The sequence below is a fragment of the Salarias fasciatus genome, chromosome 16, assembly GCF_902148845.1.
Source record: "Salarias fasciatus chromosome 16, fSalaFa1.1, whole genome shotgun sequence".
NCBI classification, from domain to species: domain Eukaryota; kingdom Metazoa; phylum Chordata; class Actinopteri; order Blenniiformes; family Blenniidae; genus Salarias; species Salarias fasciatus.
Window position 1 is genome coordinate 16,648,367 of NC_043760.1, and position 20,844 is coordinate 16,669,210.

The 20,844-nt window shown below is 42.2% G+C and overlaps 1 protein-coding gene across 3 annotated transcripts in view; it reads left to right on the plus strand.

Annotated features, from left to right (window-relative positions):
• myo1b (myosin IB) overlaps positions 1–20,844 on the plus strand; it is a 62,186-nt gene that overhangs the window by 25,057 nt on the left and 16,285 nt on the right. For all 3 annotated transcript variants that reach the window (XM_030111336.1, XM_030111337.1, XM_030111338.1), the window contains exons 4-13: positions 3,340–3,434; positions 5,785–5,889; positions 7,968–8,014; positions 10,750–10,813; positions 13,458–13,556; positions 14,992–15,095; positions 16,356–16,503; positions 17,093–17,211; positions 17,989–18,075; positions 18,198–18,263. In XM_030111336.1, coding sequence (XP_029967196.1) covers positions 3,340–3,434; positions 5,785–5,889; positions 7,968–8,014; positions 10,750–10,813; positions 13,458–13,556; positions 14,992–15,095; positions 16,356–16,503; positions 17,093–17,211; positions 17,989–18,075; positions 18,198–18,263 — 934 coding nt within the window. The remainder of the gene's footprint in view (positions 1–3,339; positions 3,435–5,784; positions 5,890–7,967; positions 8,015–10,749; positions 10,814–13,457; positions 13,557–14,991; positions 15,096–16,355; positions 16,504–17,092; positions 17,212–17,988; positions 18,076–18,197; positions 18,264–20,844) is intronic.

A 20,844-nucleotide genomic window follows, 5' to 3' on the forward strand; every position in this document is an offset into this window, starting at 1 on the left:
TGTCATTCAAAAGCACTGGTCATGAATATGTTGGCAGGACAATCAGCACTTGATTGCAAGTGAAGAGGGTATTCCTTAGTTTTCTTTAAAGATTGTGAACAATCCATAGTCAAGAAACAAACAAAAAAGACAATTTTCTTACTTGTAATTTTTCATATTTTGCCTTCTGTGTCACATTAAGTCTTTGGAGTTTGTGACCACTGGAGGGTTATTAAATGTGTAACAAATGCCAGAGTTCCTTTGAACCCGTTCACGAGTGTATCACTAAATAATGTGACAAAAAGAGCAAAAGACAGACGTGGTGCACAAGTTTGCCCCTTCGCCTCAGGGGCTGCTGGTTTACTGCCCACACTGGAGGCTGATGTGAGAAGGCCAGTGGAGGAGCCGAATGGGCTCTGGTCCAAAATGATGTGTGATGGTGCAGAACCTTCAGCTCCATTAGCGAGGCTGTGCTTTAACTCCGTATTGAGGTCTGGAATGCATTCATCTGGCCGTCCATCTCTTGAGCCCCGACTTTTTCAAGGCTCTCCATGAGCAATCAGCTCACTTTGCAAATCGGAGGTCAGTGTTAGTTCAGGAGATGATTACATGTTTGCAGTTCTTGTTTCTGCAGCACTGACTGATTTGCTCCAGTGCACCCTAATATTAGACATATGGATGAGTCTCTTTTTCCATGTCTTTATGTGACTTGGAGTAGATATTTAAGTAATTGTGAAAAGATGATTCACTAGTTTCTGCACAGAAAAATGTATTTGAGGAGTATTCAGCTAAGTTTGTAGGTTCTTCTGACTGAAGCCATGCCACCTTTACAAAATGTCGTTTTCAGCTGGACAACAGCTCCAACTCAACAAGTAGTCGCCATAACTGATTTCCCATTTCAGACACGGCGCCTACTGGTAGTGCCACATGGAAATCCATGTCAGCACCTGGGATTGTCAAACATTCCATCTTGCATTTGTGTCTGCTACACTCGGGGCATATAAATTCTTGATTAATGATAATACCGAGACCTGGGAGATTTGGAGTGCTCCCACCCTTTAGGCAAGGGATAAGACCAAATTAGACACTGGGGAGAGACTATTTTGAAGCATTCCTCAAAAATGACCTCAAGCTATATTTACCCTGTGCTCAGTGAGAAATGCGAGACTAAAAATCTTGATCTCTTATTGTTTAGCAAGCTGGGGGATAGTTCGAAGGTGCCAGGACTGAGTTCTGTTTACACTTGAAGCGTCTGTAGAGCCGATAATGATTCAAGGGCGGATTAGTATCCAACATTTCCAACCAGTTATCAATTTTTCCCGATGTATGATCTCTTCTGCAACGTGATATCATAGCAGTGATAGGAATTAAAAAAAATAAAACATGACTGTAAGGCTCCAACTTTTGGCAGAAAATGATTACTAATTACAAATTTGGCACAAATTCCATAACAGTGATGAGTTACTGAAGTTTCAGTGGGTTGAATACTACTTTTCTCAAATAAAAAATAGTTTGAGATTTTCAAAACTGCTGTCTTTCCTCCTTTCTCGTGCTCCTATTGTTAACTTGAGCAAAAGTGACAGGCGTTGTCTTCATGGATACTTTTACACCAAACTTCTGTTGAGCAACTCCTCATCAATACAAATATAACTACATGCTATCGTAACACCAACATGTAATATGTTATATTAACACCCTTGAACAAATGCCAGATCAACTTAAATAGTACTTCCAACTAATTATTCTTCTTGTTCATCTTACTCTAATTGCTGTAATTGTTGAAGTTAAGTAGTGAATTGAACAGATTGGCCTACACAGTGCTGACAGCTCAGCGACATTGTAAAAACACAATAGTAGAACATCATGATTAAACTACACAATTTGGAGTGAGCAATTTTCATTTCTGAATGACCAATGGTTTTTCAATTACACATTTGCAGTAACAAGTAGCATAACTCCAACGCTTTTTTTTGTCTTCATTTACATCACTAAAAATAAAGGTATGTTTTTAGTTAGATATTACAATCATCATAGAGAATAACATTAAAAGGGAACATTAAAGTAATGATGATGATAGTAGTTATAATACTGTAATAGTAATGCAGGATGAAAAAAACTGAAAATTATTAAGATAATAATTTTCCTCCACTGAAGTCGACCACCACTCCACCCAAAGAAAATTAAAAGAAGTGACACGCCATAAAGTCAGTTACTAATTTTCAGTGACTGCTCAGCAGGCAGGCCGACTGTATATAAACCTTACGTAAGTCTGCGGTGGAATTCAGCCACTCGAGTGTGTCATTAGGCAAGACGGGTGATGTGCAACCCTCACGTTCTTTGTGTCTCTGAGTGATAAAAGATAAAAACAGTTGGAATATGATTCTTGCTTCACACTAATCGACTGTTTGCTTGCCAAGTGGAAGCTGTAAAAACCGATTGATGCGACCGTACTATTTCAGTGTTCTCTCTTTGCGGGCGTATAGCATCAGGATTATAGGCCAATGTGACACATGAGATTAAAAGTTGTCATTGTGATGTGGCTCTCAGATCATTCACTCTCTGCTCTCAAACCATCATGAGGGATTGTGAATATAATGAGAACAAATAATATTTTGTTGGGGAATTCACTGGGGGGATGGGGATGGGGGTACAGCTATAATGAGACCCACTTCTGCCATTGAATCAGTGTCCTGGAATGCATGACAATAGGCTTCATAGGCTTTATTTTAAAAGCAGCTCCCCTCTTTTCATCATCCTCTCATCCACTACGGGTTATTTTAGATTGCCGCTGACTAATTGCATTATTCAAAAACCTACCAGGGCATGAATAAAGCTGATTCTTTCCTAATTATGTATTCATTCTATTTAAAAAAAAAAAAAGTAACTGCAGCAGTAAACAATTTGGGGGAAATATTTAACCCAACTCATTTTCTATTCATCTTTATCTTGATTTTGGACATGAGCAAAGTCTAACTGTGCGAGTGCCACATGGTGATCTCTAAATGGCTCTTTGCTCAAACAGCAGCATTAGATTAGCAGAGAAGCTCCAAGAAAAGAAGCAGGAAATAGTCAAAGGTCAAAGCCAAAGACCAAATTCAAACCAGCCAGTGCTGCTAAATAAAGTTGCGGATGTCCCACAGATGCATCCCACGTTCCAAAAAAGCCACATGCTATTGATTAGGTGAGACGCCGTGTAGCCTGGCACGAGAGCTATTCCACTGAACTTGTTTCACCCCACTACTTCTAAATCCCTCAACCCAAACATGTCCTGGAAAATGCTTGGGAAGAAGTGGGTTATGTTGGCTCTGAGGCATGGTGGAGTCATTTCAAGGCTAATGCTTTGCGCCTTTTGCCTTGCAGCTACGCTCTGGCGGATGAGGCCTACCGCTCGCTGAGGGACCAGGATAAGGACCAGTGTATTCTGATCACAGGGGAGAGCGGAGCTGGCAAAACTGGTAAGTACTCTAAAAACAGCAACATCCCGATCACTGCAGGTGATTGGAGCCCTCATGTCAGGCTTCTCACTTCTCTGTCAAGCACCGTACAGGGTGGGTTCTTAAAGAGAGCTGCTTGAGAGACACTAATACGTTAAAACTCCTGATTCAATCTTTTTCTTTTGAGCATGGAGCTCAAAAAAATGAAAGGAAAAAGATACAACTTTAAATCAGGAATCAAACCCACGGCATCTTGACACATCTCTCAGCAGCTAGCAACAGTCCCCTCAAGGCTATCACACAGCTGTAAGCTGGGCTGTTATTGTTGGCAGGGCTTTGTTCGAAGTGTAGTCAAAACTTATTTCCAAAGACCACCCCGAGATAAGAGTTGTTATGTATAAAACCACGTAGCTGACTTCAAATCAGATCTACCTTCAAAGGAAGCTTGAAGCTAGTTTTTGTTCTGAGAACAGCGTGTTGGTACTTGAAACATGACATTACCTCTGTGGTGACCTGTAAATAGAGGTAGACAAATCAAAGTGGAACAGGAACAAACAGATGGGATTCTGATTTATTCTGTCTCTCTTCTTAAAATATGCACAATCAACAGTGAATTTAGATGCTCAGTGTTTCATTAAACAACAGACACTGAAAGAGTTGGCCTGACCTCAAGCTGGTCTTTGCTCTTTTCTTGCATTGTTTAGTGTAATCTTGTGCTCATGTTCTGAAGCGCTTTCACATACCGTACAGAAACTCAGGGAGAATGGCATTTCCTGCTCTCTGTGTAACACTGTGCCACAGGTAATGACAATATTGAGCGGGCAGTACAGGAACAGCGGGAATGCACTCATAATCTAATGGTATAATGCTCGACTGTACAGTACAGACTCATTCTTTCATACTTTGTTTAGAATAAAATTGAAAGGGCTTCCCATCCAGTTCCAACAACAGTACTGAACTCATAAGATTCAAAATGTTACCTTCTTAAAATGCTACCATAGCACCGAGTGCCATCTTGGTCCCATCATATCAACACAGGAACATTTGTGTATTACGTGCTCGTATTACAATTTAGTGTTTCCAGGCGCTTCTCAGAGCCTTTGTTTTGGTGCTCACATTTCACATTTTCACCTACAGCAGTTTGGCAGCAAATAGCACATGATGTGAAGCACGCATTCATTTTGGGAAAGGAGAAAACAATGTCAACATTGTGGAAGATGATCACTCATCCGTAACCGTAATAATAATAACTCCTGGGGTAAACTAGGAATCCAGCAATGAGAAATCCACCAAAAACAAAGAAGTTCGACTGGTTCTGTTTAGAATGAAGTTCTTTATTTGGACTCTCTCAGCCTCTCATGTATATTAACAACCTGACTCCAAGAAGCCAAAGATAAATTTGGATTTTTGTAATCTCATAAGCCTCAGAGCTTTGTAGTGAAATAAGGCCATCAAATATACATCCCACCGATATGGGTCATTGACATTCATGTCAGTGTGGGGATTTTCTTGCTCTATATGAGCCAGGAGCTCGTACAAACATTTTTATCAGACGCAATCAGTGGGTAGACACAACACATTTGTCTGCACGAGATGACTCGGGTTGTTAGTACTCACGCAGAAAACTGAATGCCTTGCTTACTACCCAACTTTGGTCTCCTATAGTTTTTTTTTTTCCCTCTTCCTGTCGCATCTGAGTTTTGACCAACTCTCAGTACACGTGCAAAAGATATGAGCATGTCCCGAGTTGTCCAGATGCCAAACTCAATCAGCTTTCTGTCCCCACGAGCTCTTCTCTATCCCTTCTTGGCAGACCACACACATCATCACTCCCGAGTCCCTGGTCAGGAGAGATGACCCTGATGCCAGTGGGCTTCCCACACAGTGTGTTGCTTGTTCGAGACAAGCTGTTTTCGTGAGCCCATGTCACATTTCTCCTGCGGAGCATTATTTTTTTTTTTTTTTTTTCTTAGAGCAGCAGCCTTCACTGACAACTCTATTCTCTTGAAAGTTTTTAAAATCAACGTCGGCTCTAACTTGAGAAGTGGATGAGCGAAGTCTACCCAAATGAAGTTTCTCGAGTGTGTTCCCTTGGTTCCCACTGGAATCGGTAGCTTGAATGATGATAATGTGATGCAATGCTGGTCATCACCTAACCTAACAAAGCACGGTTTCTGCAATGGGGCCTCCTCTTCCTCCTCGTCTGCTCTGTACCCTCAGACTAATGAACGATCCACACCCTGCCCGGATGGGTGTCAGGGGAGATGATGTAAGGGGGGGTTTTAGGGGAGAACTGTCAAATGGGTGAGCGTGTCGCACCCGCTCGTCCATCATGTCTTTAAACTAACATTTGTGTCCGTGTGTGTTTCAGAGGCCAGTAAGCTGGTGATGTCATATGTGGCGGCGGTGTGTGGGAAGGGCCAGGAGGTGAATAAGGTCAAGGAACAGCTGCTGCAGTCCAATCCTGTGCTGGAGGGTGAGTGAAGACGTTTCAGGCAGCCGGAGTCGTGTTGAGGCTGGCTCTGTGTGTTTAAGCTTCCGTCTGACTGAGCCGCTGCGACTCAGAAACTCGACAAATTAGCAGCAGTTTCCACTTCGTCTCACATCGAATTGGTGCAAATGCAGTCAGAATGTGGCACAAACCCACAGTGGAGGTTGAGGAAAAATTCACACACGTCACACAATGTTCACTCAAGACTCGTACGACATTAGCTGGATAAAATCACAACATTTCTGATGCTCAGAACCGTCTTGCAGTAGTTGCAGGGTTATTGTGCATCGGTTCAGTCAGACAATTGAGTATTCTTGACCACATGCACACAGTGTTTCTCCCCACTCCAGTAGTCATTTTGTCATCAGATAAGAAACAAGCAAGCTCATAAAAGACTTGCAGAAGCTGCTGGATGAGCGACTAACCCAGATAAAAAACAGACGGACATGCTGAAGCTAATTTCTTTTTTTCCACTACTAACTGGGAAAGAGTTTCTGATATCTATGAAGCTATTGTTCACAATTATAAACATCTTCAAAACTCAAGCAACATGTTTTTGAAGCCCTGGAGAGTCGTGCGAGGAAAAAAAAGTGCTCCTTCTCAACTTTTTCTGTGATTTCAGTTTGCAGTTTGTCACAGCTCACTGAGATAGCTTGAACAGGTTGGCATGTCTGCTTCATTTCAAGGTTTTTTTTTTAATACTATAAACATAAATGCAACCTGGCTGATATGAAAACCATAAACAAAAAAAACAAAAAAAAACAATTTTCTTTTTAGTTGTTTAGATACTGTTTTCTGATAGTCTTTGTTTTTCTTTCTATTACACATTGAGTTTGGGAAACGAGCCAAAATTCCAGTTAATCACTTTCAATTTGTCGTCTCTCACATAAGTCACACCACAGACTACTAGATGTAACACACTGACACGCACTAGCTCTTTATTTTCTTTGCTCCTTCTTCTTACTGACCCACACGCGCACACACGCGCACACACACACACACACACACACACACACACACACACACACACACACACACACACTCTGGCAGTCATTCCCACAGCTCCGCGCTGGCACAGAAACAGCTGTATTTTAATTGGGGGCAGTGGACAGGAAATGCCCGTGAATGATGAAGCTGTATGCCCGAGTTGACTCGCTTGCAGAAAGCCCCACACATCTGTAAGAGTTTAGCTCCTGCCGAACTAATTGCCCCGACACTGAAAGGAGGGAAGGGGGGGAGCTCAGTTATCCACGCTAAAGACGGCGTATCTGTGTCACGCCTTCGGTTTTCGCTGTGACACTGTGCTTCAGTGTTTCACAATCTTTATTGGTTTCACTCTTTGTCACCCTCGGTTTCAGTTTTTTTTTTCCTTTTCTTGCTGTAATTTGTCTCTTCTTTTCAGTCTTTATCTCCTCCCTCGTTCCTTGGCCCTCCGGCTGCCGCCGTACCAGACAAGCGGCCCACACGATCATGTTAGCTGTAAACTTAAGCGACATTAATCAGCTGCTGCCAGCAATTAAACAGTTCTGCTAATAGCGTTGTGATGCATGACACATTAGGAGCATTTTGCTGTAGAAATATAGTTTAAAGCAAATAAAAAGGTCCGCGTAGCAGAAAATACTCCTCTGAAAATCTTTGTTCAGGTACTGAAAGGAAGGTTTCCATAGGCGTGTGTGCTGGCGGTGCATTTGATGCACACATACGTCTCAATCGCTGGGCTCTAACGCAGTGTTATTGTTTATGCATTAGCGGGGGGACGTATTAAAGCACTTGGACTTGAATGTGGCGTGACATTGAGGTTCAGTCCCTCCTAAGCCCGGAAAGCTCTGGCGCTTTGCTTAATCCATGCAGAATTATGGGGCTTCATCAGTACAAATGGCCTTGACATCCAGACCTCGCATGATTGACAGTTAACCAGAGTGAGGCGTATCGTCGGGGGTCATCAGTGTGGCCTTGAGTATTTGTAAACTGACTTTCATTTGGTTGAGAAGAATTGCTATTGTGAATGACAAATATATTATTCACTAAAAAAATGATTGTTTTTTCCCCCCTCTCCTTTTCAGCTTTTGGAAATGCAAAAACTGTAAGAAATGACAACTCCTCAAGATTTGTAAGTATCCACTCTTCTTTGTTTGTTTGTTTTTTTTTTTTTAATGAATACTTGTTTTAACCTCACTGCTACATTCCACTTTTCATCATGTACAGAGTGAAATTTGTAGGGTCCAAACTTCCATGTTATCTTCTTTTTAAGTTCTATTTAAATATCAAATCTTTTTTCTCCTCCAATTGCACTTCCTCCCAGACATCAGTGTCACCGCTGTGTACAAGTCGGAGCAGCGTTTGCGTTGGCACGGTGGTTAAACGCGTTGGCCTTGAAGGTGTTTATGCACATGTAAACTGGTTTGTGCTGTTTGTGTGGAGTGCATGTAAGCACTTGTCCTCACAGGGACCATTTTATGCAGGTCTTATGGTTACTTGAGTGCAGTAGATGGGTGGCAGCACTCCCCTCTGCACATATGGAGGCTGCACTAATGTGCTGCTGTGGGAAGGTTAAGCAATAAAACCCTTTTCACCCACATTTGAAGGCCTATACTTCACATTAATGTTGTTCTAAATGGATGCTGTATTTATAGAATTGAGTTAATCAGACATATCTTTTTTTAGTGTAAGCTACACAGTTTTATCAGTCTCTTCTAGTCCACCATCTGTAACAATTTTAGGTTCCAGGAAACTGCAGGAAATGGTTTCTTTCTTCAGTGTCTTTGTATTATTGTGTCTTTGGTGCAATATCATTCCTGTGTGTTGTACCAGCTACAGCATGCCACACTATAAACGCAAACTAACCAAATCAGTGAAGGCAGCAGTTAACAAGCATGACCAAAGACTGGATGACTTCCAGTTGCAAAGTTGATGGTGCGATCCCCGTTCCTGCCCTGTCCATGTGTTAAAGTGTCCTTGGACAGGAAACTGAACCCCCAGTTTCTCCAGATGGAGGTTGAGAACCTTCCACAGAAGCTCAGATTGTGAAAAGGTGAACGTGGCTTAATGTGCTTTGGAAACGCTGAAGCATCACGACCTGCTGTATGTCTGATTCCCATGTACCAATTACATGAGTGAAATTACAGAAACTGTCAGAAAGATCTCCCTACTCCTCTTAACTGAGGACACACCAACCCCATCAACTGCAGCAAATACACTCAGTGATAAGTTTCTTATATATCCCCTCTTCAAATAATCAGTATCCTCTGCTGGTGCTGTGTGTGAAGGGGTTTTATCATGTGTGTCCCCCTCCAACTTTTCCCATCTAATTGGAAGACGTTTATTGGTTCTGCACTGTATGTCAGCCCACACACTACCTCTGTGGGTTTACCAAGGCTTGTGCAGTTGATTGATCTTGCCTGCACGTGTTAAAGGTCCTCAGTCAATGCTCTTTACATCAGGTTTAGGAAAAAGGCCTTTCCCCACCATGTTGCTGTCCATCTTCAACGAGACGCCACCCTAATGCTAATAAGGACAATTCAGCAAACCCTTGTGAACCTGTACTGTATTTTGTTTCTTTTTTTGCTTTTCGCCCCTCAGTATCTCAGACCCAGTAGGGATTTGAGAATGAGGAAGCGGGGGAAAATCTATCACTTATCTCCAACATAGAGACGCTATCATAAAGATGATTCACTGTCTGCTGGAGCCTTTGTGTAGACGGACACAAATCTCAAAAACAACTTGATTCCAAGCAGCATGAAGGGCGAAGGGTGTGTTTTGCGTTTTGTTTTTCCCTGGAGTGCACTCCCGCACTCCCCGGCTCTGTAATATCTGGGAGGTCTGATTCAGCAGCAGCCTGCTGCAATTTTCTCCCTCCTGACATGATCACATCAGTTTACACTTACTGTGCTGCCATGTGTTTTCATAGTTTATTTTGCTGTAAAAGCTTCAAATAGCCAGTTTATTTTATCTGACTTTTTCCTTAGGAGCTACTTCAGTGCACCTCTCCCGACGACACAAGGCTGAAAATCACACCCCCAAACATATTACAGGTCTTATCTAAAGGAAACTGGTTATTATAGCTACAAAGAGCTTGTAAGCGAACCACCAATATATTTTTCCTGTCCCAGTTTTTGTTTGACTTTTAACACTATTTTTAATCATCTACCTCCACCGGCAGACACCAGCACATGCCAGTGCCTGGACGTTCTATTGTAACAGAGAGTATTATAAAGGATTACAGTCCTGATCTGTTTATATTTAGGTAACCTTGGCATCAACCTCTAGACATGAACCTAGGCCTCCTCGCCAGATACCAGTTCACCAGAGCTCCATCGGTTTATCGGAAAGCCGTGAATCAAATCGTCGCTTCATTTTGCTGAGTGCATCGGGCTTATTGAGTCTGGCTGGAGCCCGCTCACCAGCAGAGCATGGCCTGTTCTGGGGACCTATCTGCTATTAATACATCAGAGGAGGAGGAGGGAAAAAAAATCAAACACACAGGACTCTCTGTTCTAACGTCCAAGTTTCAGAAAAAAGGGAAAAAATGGGCTTAAAATGGTTTGTTTTAGTCCTGTAGCAGAAAGAACTTGACCCGCGGTGGGTGGGGGGGGCACTCTCTGTCTCTCCACAGAGACCAGTTATTTCTTCACAGTTACACTTATGATTGGCAGTTGGTGCCGTGCTTGAATTTATTTTTTTTTTTTTTCTTTTTGTAGAGATCTATGAACTGAGCTGAACTCCTGATCTGGGTTTGGGGCTCAGCTTGTTGTAAAGTTGCCCTCAAAGTGCTAACGATAGCGCTGACAGCGCCACACAACGTGTTTGACACCATTTCTTATCTAACTGCGCCGCTGTGATCCTCAGGGAAAGTACATGGACATCGAGTTCGACTTCAAAGGAGATCCCCTGGGTGGAGTCATCAGTAACTGTGAGTAATTAAAACAATAATAATGAAAAAATGTTCTCTCAGGTATCGCGATCATACATGTCCCAACTTATTTTTGAATGAAATCCAGTGGAAAAAAAATGCAATTATCTATTTTTTATCTTGTTTGTGGGCTTAAAGTTAATTTATATCCTCATCTGTGACAAATGATTGGAATAATTTCAAATCAAATTACCTCCTTTTGTCCTCCTGCGACAGCGGCGGTGGTTCAGATATCGGCTTGAACAGGCTCGGATTTGTAGCGTACATATAGTATGATTGGTTGAAAGACTTTTGTTACAGAAACTATGGAAAACAGATACTCAACACTGATTCGCATCAAGTAGGGGCTGCACATTGGTGGTAGTGGTTAGCGCATGTTAGTGCACGTGTAGGATTTATTCAAGTCCTTCACTTTGCTCCCACGGTCCAAAAACACCCACTTGAGAATAATTTGGTGTCTCTAAATTCCCTGCAGGTGCAGTTGTCGCTGTGTGTTTGTTCTGTAATGGACTGGTAACCTGTCCAGGATAGAGCCTGCCTTTCCCCATAATCTGCTGGGATTTGCTCCATCTCCCTGCAACCCTGGGTTGGATAAAGTGAGATAGAAGATAGGGGGCGATCCGGCACTATAACTGTTCAGAATGCTAAAACCCAAACCTGACAGAATAGCAACAAAAAATGAGTCAACAAGTTCACCATCCTTAAAGTTAATGAATGGTTGTATTGTTTTCATTCGTTTTAATCGATCTCATGCTGTACACCAGATGCACATCACAGTGCATCATTTAGTTGTTTGAAGTATTCCATTCATAAATTTGCCTTGAGGGGCATTTTAGCCCCTCTGACCCTCAATTCATTAAGAAACAACAATTTTCCACTTTTTTTATATGAGCTCAGGAATCCTCTATTTTTGCTAGATTGAAATCAGAGTAATTTCCCAGACGTGACTTACAGGCAGCCCTACAGCTACCGGCTTTGTCTCCCCGGCTCTTCTCACTGTTTTGATTTGATTTCACCTCCGTTCACATTGTTTTGTCTGAGGCAGCTTCCCCAGCAGAGGTCACAGAAACTGAGGTCGAGTCTGATGGCCGAGGCACAAGTGAACCTCTGTCTTCCTCGCCCGAGTCAGTCTCAACACAAGGGGACCGTCTGTGAAGAGGAGGCACTGGCATGTGACTTTCACAGACAGAGGGGTGTGAATGTACTCGCAGGCCAGGCCTGGCTGGATTTCATTCTCACCTCATTATTTTTGTAGCTGTATGCACTGAGAAGCTCCCAGTCCTTCCTCTTTACTGAGAATAGATGGCTGTAACTTCTGAAAAGGCGATCCTGTCTCTTTGGTAATGACAGAGCACTAAGCCTTTTTTTGGCATGCCTTTTGTCAAACTATAACAGGATATTGTCCCCATATTGAGGATTTTATGTGTGTTTGCTTATCATAAGCAGAGGGAACATATTGTGGACAGAGCAGGCAGTTAACGCAGCTCCAAGATGCTTTACAGCAGAAAATGGGAAGCGCCGGCCTTTAAAAGCAGGATAGCTGAACCATTTGCCCAGGCTGGAGTTTGTGTGAGGTCACTTTATCCCCTCTGTGGTGGGGAATATTACTCTTCAGTGACTTCCCTCGTGTGTGTATGTGTGTGTGTGTGTTGGCAGGACGGTGTCAAAAAGCTGTCCACATTAGGGCTGGGGAAAAAAAATGGACTGAGATAAAGGAAGTGGCTTTGCGCTGATAGTTTGTCTCTGTGCCTTTGATCGCAGCTCAGTATTGCTGCTGCCAGCCAGCTAGTGAGTTACAGATTTTTATATTATTTATGAGCTGGCTCCTATAGAGCCAGTTGCGTGATTCACGGTCTGTGAGTGTCACAGATTCACATGTACGCCGATCCGCCGCTAACCCCCTGACAAGCCCAGGCCTCAGAGAAGAGCTCTCCAGCTCGATGTTTGCTGTGTATCCACAGATTCTGTGCAAAGTAGTGCTTGTGTCCTCTCACCACCCACAGACTGGTGAGTCAGAGTTTCTGAAATCTAAATATTATAAAAAAAAAAAAAAGAAAGAAAAATCCAACCCTGACTGGCTTCTTTCATAGCTGGAAATTTGATCGCGCTCACAATGGCTTTTCCAAAATGTCCAGTTTGCTGTGAAATAAAGGCTCAAGTCTTCCTAAGTTTCTCTGAAAAGGATGAGCTGGATGGCATGAGGAGGATCTTGTGCAGCCTGTGATGTTGCTGAGCTCTGCAGTTAGCCTTTAATTAAATCATACTCCGCCTAATGCGGTGAGCAGATGATGGGTCCCCTTTTAATCAGGTACTGTTGCACTTGGTTGCCAGCCCGGGAGAAAGGGCTGACGTTTGATATCCTTGTGTGGTTTTCTTCCTTTGCACACTTCCTGTGGTGTTTATGCACACAGATAATTAGCAACACTGCTTTGAGTTACCTTGGCAACGTAAATACATCAGTGGAGCAGCTCTGCAAATATGCAGACAGGACAGCACATACAATATATTTCCTGAGATGGGGGGGTGTGGGCTCCACGTTCATACCTGTGGGAATCACTGCAGCAACATTTCATTTGAAGTCCATCGGACTGACTGGTGCCGTCATGTGTCACTCTTTCCCTTTGTTGTCCTCGCACGCTTTCAGATCTGCTGGAGAAGTCACGTGTGGTCAAACAGCCCAGAGGAGAGAGGAACTTCCACATCTTTTATCAGCTTTTGTCTGGAGCCTCGGAGGACACACTCAGTAAGTGCGCTTGAAGCGGGACTTATATGAAATCACCAATGTTTTTTCACAAATGGCTGTGGATGCAGACAGACTTGAGGATTAAAGGGTTCACGGATCTGAGAGTGACAGCAGTTTGAAAAACTGAAACGCAGAAAGCCTTCTTATTAGTCTAAACCGCAAACTGAGGTTGTTATATATTTAGCCCCGGTTGCCTCAGAATACACTCATCTACGCTCACAGGAAGCAATGAATCAAGCTTGAGAAAACAGGAGGAGGAGAGAAACTAGACTCGCTCCTGTTGGATCTTCTTGTTTTTTGCTGTTTTGTTTTGGGTGACAAACACGCACAGCTTCGTGAGTGATTGAACATTATTTCTGGATCACTGTGGCGAGATCTTTAAAATTAGTGAGAAGTTACTGAACAAAAACTAGCTAGTAGGTGAACTACGGAACTTCTGCATTACTTTTGTTCACTTCTCTGCCAGGAAAATTCTGATAATGTGCATATAGCCGTTTTCTTTTTTCATCTAATTAATTTACACTTTAGCCGAGCTTTCAGAACTGTGTCTCATGACTCTCCCATTAAGTTCAACTGGAGCTATGTTGGAGGAATATGTTCTTTAATCCAGTTAAGATCCATTTGTGATAGAAACTGATGTGTGAAGTAGTGACGGTGAATGTAAAGCATTACTAGTTTCACAACGGCATTCAGTTACTGCCAACAACAGCCGTAGCACGCCATTTTGTAATATATTTCCCAACACTGCAAACAATGATATCGGGATTGTTAACATGATATATTTGCACAATTTGTGTCATGAGCCCACCTGTGTGCCAGCTCTGATACTAAAATGTTATGTAAAGCTTATTCCTGCAGAAGTGCAGCTGCGGGGACACATGGCTGATGTATTAATGACTCAGTCTTCCTGCCCAACAAACACCGCAGAGAACAAAGAGTGGCAATGAAACCTGCTCCCCCTGTTTAATTTTGCTTTGGACAGAGGGCATTGTTTTATGTCCTGAGCACAAGAGAACAATATAATGCTCATTGACTCGATGGCGCACACATCAGAGGGACTAGGTTTAGCTTTAGTTAATGCAGCAACTAATGAAATGTGACACATGCGCCCACAAGAGGAATAGATCTGTTTGCTGTGTGATAGGGGGGCTTTCAAGAGGGCAATTTGATCTTCTAAAATAATTTTCACAGCAGAAGAGTGTGTGTTTGTGTGCACGTTTCCACGGGTGTGTAAAATTGCATTTGAATTGACTATTCACTACAGGTTTAACAAGTTTTCAATTGTTGTTTTGTTTTTTTTTTCTCTCCCAAAGGTAATTTAATACAGTGAGTGTGTGTAAGCGTGAAACATGCATTTAATGGAAATAAGACTTCAATTGTGTTTAGAAAACCTGTTTGGTATTCATACGAGCCTCATGCTTTTGTTGTGTCACAGAGAAGCTGAAGCTGGACCGGGACTTCAGCAAGTACAACTACCTGAGCCTGGACTCGGCCGCCGTCAACGGCCTGGATGATGCCGCCAATTTCAGGACAGTCAGAGTGAGTAGCACTTCATCCTCACTGACGCTTTAATGTCTCCCGGAGGCTTCTCAGGAACGTGTTTTTTTTTTTTTTTTTTTTTCCTTTCTATAACTCAAACAAACAAGAGGCACAATCATGGCAAGCAGCTTCACGCTCAGCCGAATTCCCCTCGCCGGCTTCTCTTTGTTGCATCACGCTGAGTTAATGTAAATCCTGTGCAAAGGCTGCAGGCTGCCTGATTTCTCCTTATCTCAAGAGCATAACAAACGAACAGAGTGCATAAAAGTTGTGAAAACACTTTGTCCAACGCTCTCCCCTCCTACCTGTTGCAAAACCAGCTGCACTTTGAACCAAACCCCACTCGAAAAATCAACTGAAATTCGAGCTTCCAGGTTTATATTGATTAAACAACATTTACTTGTGTGTACTCCAAGAAAAACAGTTTAGCCAGCAGCAGTGCATTATGGGAGAAAAGCAGTGGAATAAAGACATTTACTTCCTTTTACTTGAATACGTATGTGCAATATTTCAGCCGCGCTTGCAACACAGGCTTCTTTTCATCCCTCCGTTGGATGTTGTGTCTGTGAGAAAGTGTGTCTGCCGCTCCCGCATTGTTATCAGTCCTGCTCCAGCACGCTCTGCTCGGCGACTGTTTAAGTCTTCGCAGTCTACTGTGCTCATTTCCCCGCATTTCACATCCTGTCTCTCATCGACTCCCACACTAACTTTTCACACCGGTCACCGTGCAGCTGCGTCTCCCCAGCGGAAACATCACAGGACGTTTCCTCCGAACAATGAGAGTCCCAAACGCACGGCTCATTTAGAGTAGCAGTCAAAGATGGACACACTTTTTCCTGTCAACAAAATGCATAATTGTGTAATTCAAATTTGAAACGTGGTAATTTTGAAATTTTATATCAATATGATACTAAAAAATCCCCAAAAAAGTTACCAGTTAACCTCAAATATGTTTTTTGACTGTGGCATAGAAAGAAGCCCACACATGTGAACTCTTGATATGAGGCGATATTTACCTTTCCAAAGACCTTATTTATCTTATTTATTTATGACATTTCTTAATACCACATTCAAGGTTGGACTGATTATTGCACTTAATAACATCACAGCTATCAATTCCTTGATAATGACTAATAATTCTCCCGGGATGCTAATAAACCCAGTTGAGAAACTTGATATTGTTACTTTAATCAGCTGCTAATTTTCAGCAAGTTGCACAACAGCTGTGACGGTAAACTCTGTCTGTCTCCTCTCTCCCAGAATGCCATGCAGATCGTGGGCTTCATGGAGGACGAGGTGCAGTCGGTGCTGGAGCTGGTGGCCGCCGTGCTGAAGCTCGGCAACATCGAGTTCAAGCACGAATCCCGCTGCAACGGCACCGACGAGAGCCGCATCAAGGACAAAAACGGTGGGCCTGGTCTTCCTCAAACAGATCCCACCTTCACGCTAATGATCTTGCTGCGTATTTAGTCATTATTAGACGGCAATCTCATCGGCAGAGTAATTCCATTCATTCTGTCACTGCGTTTTTAATCTGATCACTGTCTTGCGTTTCACTCGCCCATATGCCCAGTTGACCTCATTCAGAGCCACCGCCCCCTGTTGGTGGCTTTCCTCTCATCTCTGCCCCAGCCCAACAAATACCTGCATTTTGTGATCTGCGTGACCACAGCGGTGCATGTTATGACTTCCACAGCTGTTGACTTTATTCAAATATTTGATTTACATATGTCCCTGTCCGACAGTGGCTGAATCCATCCCTCTGCCGCAAAGCAAGGCACGAATGTACTTTCAGAAATTGAACCAGAGCATGGCTTGTTGTCATCATGCTCTAGCAAATTATTCAAGTCTCACTTATATAAGAAAAAAATAGGTCTGATGATTGTAATAGTAAAATAATTTTATGGAATATGAAATCTTTTATATTATTTACATTACAGCTTTTCGAGGGATTTCAGTCATAAAATATGTCGTTTCTTGTTTCTCTTGCTTTGTAGATCTGAAGGAGATGTGTGAGCTGCTGGGAATCGAACAGTCGGTGCTGGAAAGAGCGTTCAGCTACCGCACAGTTGAGGCTAAGATGGAGAAAGTCTCCACCACCCTGAATGTGGCCCAGGTCAGAGACGACGTCACGACTCTGCATCGCAGTTTCTGTCCTACTTGAGTTGACGTCACCACACACACACACACACACACATTCTCACTTACTGTGCATAAAACAATAAAGGGCCGTCCCTTCCCCTCGACTTGCTCCGCCGGCTGCCGACTCTGATCCATGTCAATACTCCAGCAAGACCTCTCCATTATAGATGAGCAGTATTCCTCCTGGAAATTCAAATGTAGGTCACGTTTTAGAGGTTAGTCAGTTCATTCAGGCTGTTCATATAACATGAGAGCAGCAGACGTGGCCCCAGCAGAAAAGGAAATGGTTCTTAATGGCTGTAATCATGTCACCGCTAATGTTTGGCAGCTTCCTGTCGGTGTCTGCATCTACAGTTTACAATAATTAAGAAGGTGGTCCGGCAAAAAATGAGAAGATGGTTTGGAATCAAATAAAAAAAGGCTTGATGGATATTGAAGTTTTACTTGGACTTGCACTTTGTATTGTTTTGTATGTCAGTGTATGGATCTATTTCATACTGAATTTATGCTCAAAATTGTTTTATGTGGAATAAAAGTAACAAAAATCAGTTATTCAAATGTGTTGCTGCAACTTTTAGATTTGTAAACTTTTAATTCTAACTTAACATTAACACAATTAGTCAATTTACCAAAACAATAATTCTTTGTGTATTGTAATTTTTCAAGAGCTTGAATATTTTTCCTTGCAAAGACTGGAAAATGTTTTTGTATTTTCTCATCATTTCATCGCCAACAATACGTGTGTCCGCAGGCTTACTATGCTCGAGATGCACTTGCCAAAAACCTCTATAGTCGTCTGTTTAGCTGGCTGGTTACCAGGATCAACGAAAGCATTAAAGTAAGTGAATCTATCTATGATCTCGTTTTCAATCAGTTTTTATCAGCGCTGGTTTTCAATGCTTTAGATCAGTTGATTATTCTCCGTCCAGCATCATGTCTAATGCTGATGTCCTCCTCCAGGCACAAACTAAAGCTCGCCACAAGGTCATGGGTGTGCTGGACATCTATGGCTTTGAGATTTTCGAGGTAAGGCATAATCAAGCCATCTCTCTCTCTTTTTCCTTTCCCTTTTTTTTTTATATCTGATAAGCTACAAGGACAGAATAAGACCACCGCCAACATTTATGACATCTGAGAATTTTCCCCCTGGTCTGTTTATGTGCGAGTCTTGGTACCTGTGCAGAGCTTATCAGCAGGAACTGAGAGCTGATAAATCACGCTGAGATCAGATTAGTTCAGCTTTATTAATCTTGGGGGGGAGTGAAATGATTGTTGTGGCAATTCCATTTTTTTTCTTTCCTGTGAAATGCTGATTTTAGTGTTGGAATCATTTCACCACAACTTCAGCACACAGGGTGTGTGTGTGTGTGTGTGTGTGTGTGTGTGTGTGTGTGTGTGTGTGTGTGTGTGTGTGTGTGTGTGTGTGTGTGTGTGTGTGTGTGTGTGTGTGTGTGTGTGTGTGTGTGTGTGTGTGTGTGTGTGTGTGTGTGTGTGTCCCCCCCCCTGGACACTGTCAAATGTGTATCACAGTAAACAGTGCGTCTTTAATGCCACGGCGGCTTTACACAGCACAGCGTGTTGTGGATTGTGCGTTTCGTTTATCTTAATTACATAGGTATGATACAGCAGCAGCAGCATAGCTAACAATTTGCATGTAAATAAGTATGTGCACGCAAACACTATGAACTGCTGTGAGACTTCATGCCTTTGAATGTTCCCTGCTCTGTTGCTCCATGCCCCATCCCTACATGCTCATGTTCATTTGTTTCCACATCCCTGCCTGTTCACCGCACTCACTCTGAAGTCCTTCCTCTCCTCTAAATGTTGTGTTGTGTCTCGGTCACCAGGATGGAGTAAGTAACACCTGCACCGGCCTGTTTGCTGTGGCAGCGTGCATGCTGTGATCTAAACCCTTCTTGACTTAATTCAGCTCCGCTCTGTTAGAAACGACTCGGGGCCGTCCCGGTGTGCAGCACGGCCACACGGCTGAAAGGATGCTGAAGAAGCCTTTACATCATTTGAGTCATGCAGGGCACTCGGGGGGCCAGTTTAATCAGTTCACCGAGCTAAAAGTGATGCACCCTCACACACCTGTGGTCATTTAGAGAACTTTAAACAGCACTTTAGAGCAATGCCAGTGATCTGATTTCTAAACTTTAACCAAGTCGAACCAGCGCAGGCATCTCTGGTATCAATTCAGTGTCAATACTTTGTACAAAAGCCTTGTATGTGAGAGTAATTCTCAGCTTATGTGGGATCAGAAAGGAGTTAACGGTGTTTTATTTTCACTTGCAGCGCTTTAATGGACACTAACACAAGCCATGTCCATTCTTCTTCTTTATCTCAGCTCCCAACGCGGCTGTTAGTATTCAGCTATCGTTTGAACATATCTAAGCCTCTCATATGGTGATGTTGAGCCAAACATGTGTGGGGCATTTGTACAGCCATATGAGAGTCACTAAGCACTCATGGAAGATGTAGCTGTGCCAACCAGCAGGGTAAAGGACTTATACAGCTTCGTACATTTTAACTTTGATGAAGAAACATTCATTAAAAGCAAGATATGCATGATATTGGAAGTATAAATGTTTTGTATTGATCTGGAAATTAGTACAACATTGCTCTAGTAAATTCTTTTTTTTTTCTTTTTTTTTCTGCAGTTTACCTTTGAGTAGGCACATTTAAATTGAATGTTCTCTTTCTTGGTTGTTCTTAAAGACGATTTCAAGACATTTTAGTTTTGCAAGACAGTCAATCGTGTGAAACTGAGCAAAGTGACAAATTTTACAGTTTATGGTTAAAACATTTTAAATGAACTGCAATTCTTAATGGATACCCAAATTAAAAAAAGCTCCCATGATCCAGTTGTCACCCTTTACACTGCTGTTCCCAACTCATGTCCTACGTTTTCAGAAATGACGTTTTACAGTTGTCAGTAACTTATCAATAAATTTTAAAGAAAGAAATAGTAGAAATGACCTTAAGGTAAAAATGCATGATTTTAAGTGGGTGCACTGAATAAACTGGTAGCTCAGTATGTTGCTGCATGTATTGACTATTTAGATTTAAAATAATATTTCATGATTTTGGGACATTTTACATTTGTTTGTTGAGAATTGGATAAAAGAATCAATACATCTGTCAAATTTGAAGTAAACAATATGACTACCTCCAGAAAATCAGTTAATATCCTAATATTACAATTTTTCCTTGGCTTAAGCAGATATGATGGGTCAATAGTGTTTGAAGGTCAAAATGTTGCTAATAGCCATGCTACCTGTTTGTTCTGATGACCTGCATTGTCAGTGAAGTTTGTTTTTATTCAACTCTCAGATGAAATTGATTTGATGTATTCCCCAGTTTAGAGGTACATCTTTAAGCTGATGTTTTTGTCATTATCTCTTATGTTTCATTTCTACCGCAGTATTACAGTCTTGACCAAATGTAGCTACAGTTTAAACAAATGTAAAAAGAATCTTTAAAATTGCTGAAATATTTAGCCCGATTGTTCTTTGAAAGGTTTCGGAGGCTTTTTTCTCTTGTAACACACTGAAAATTCTAGTCCTTGTTTTCAGGGAAAAGTGAGCAAACACCTGAGAGAAATGAG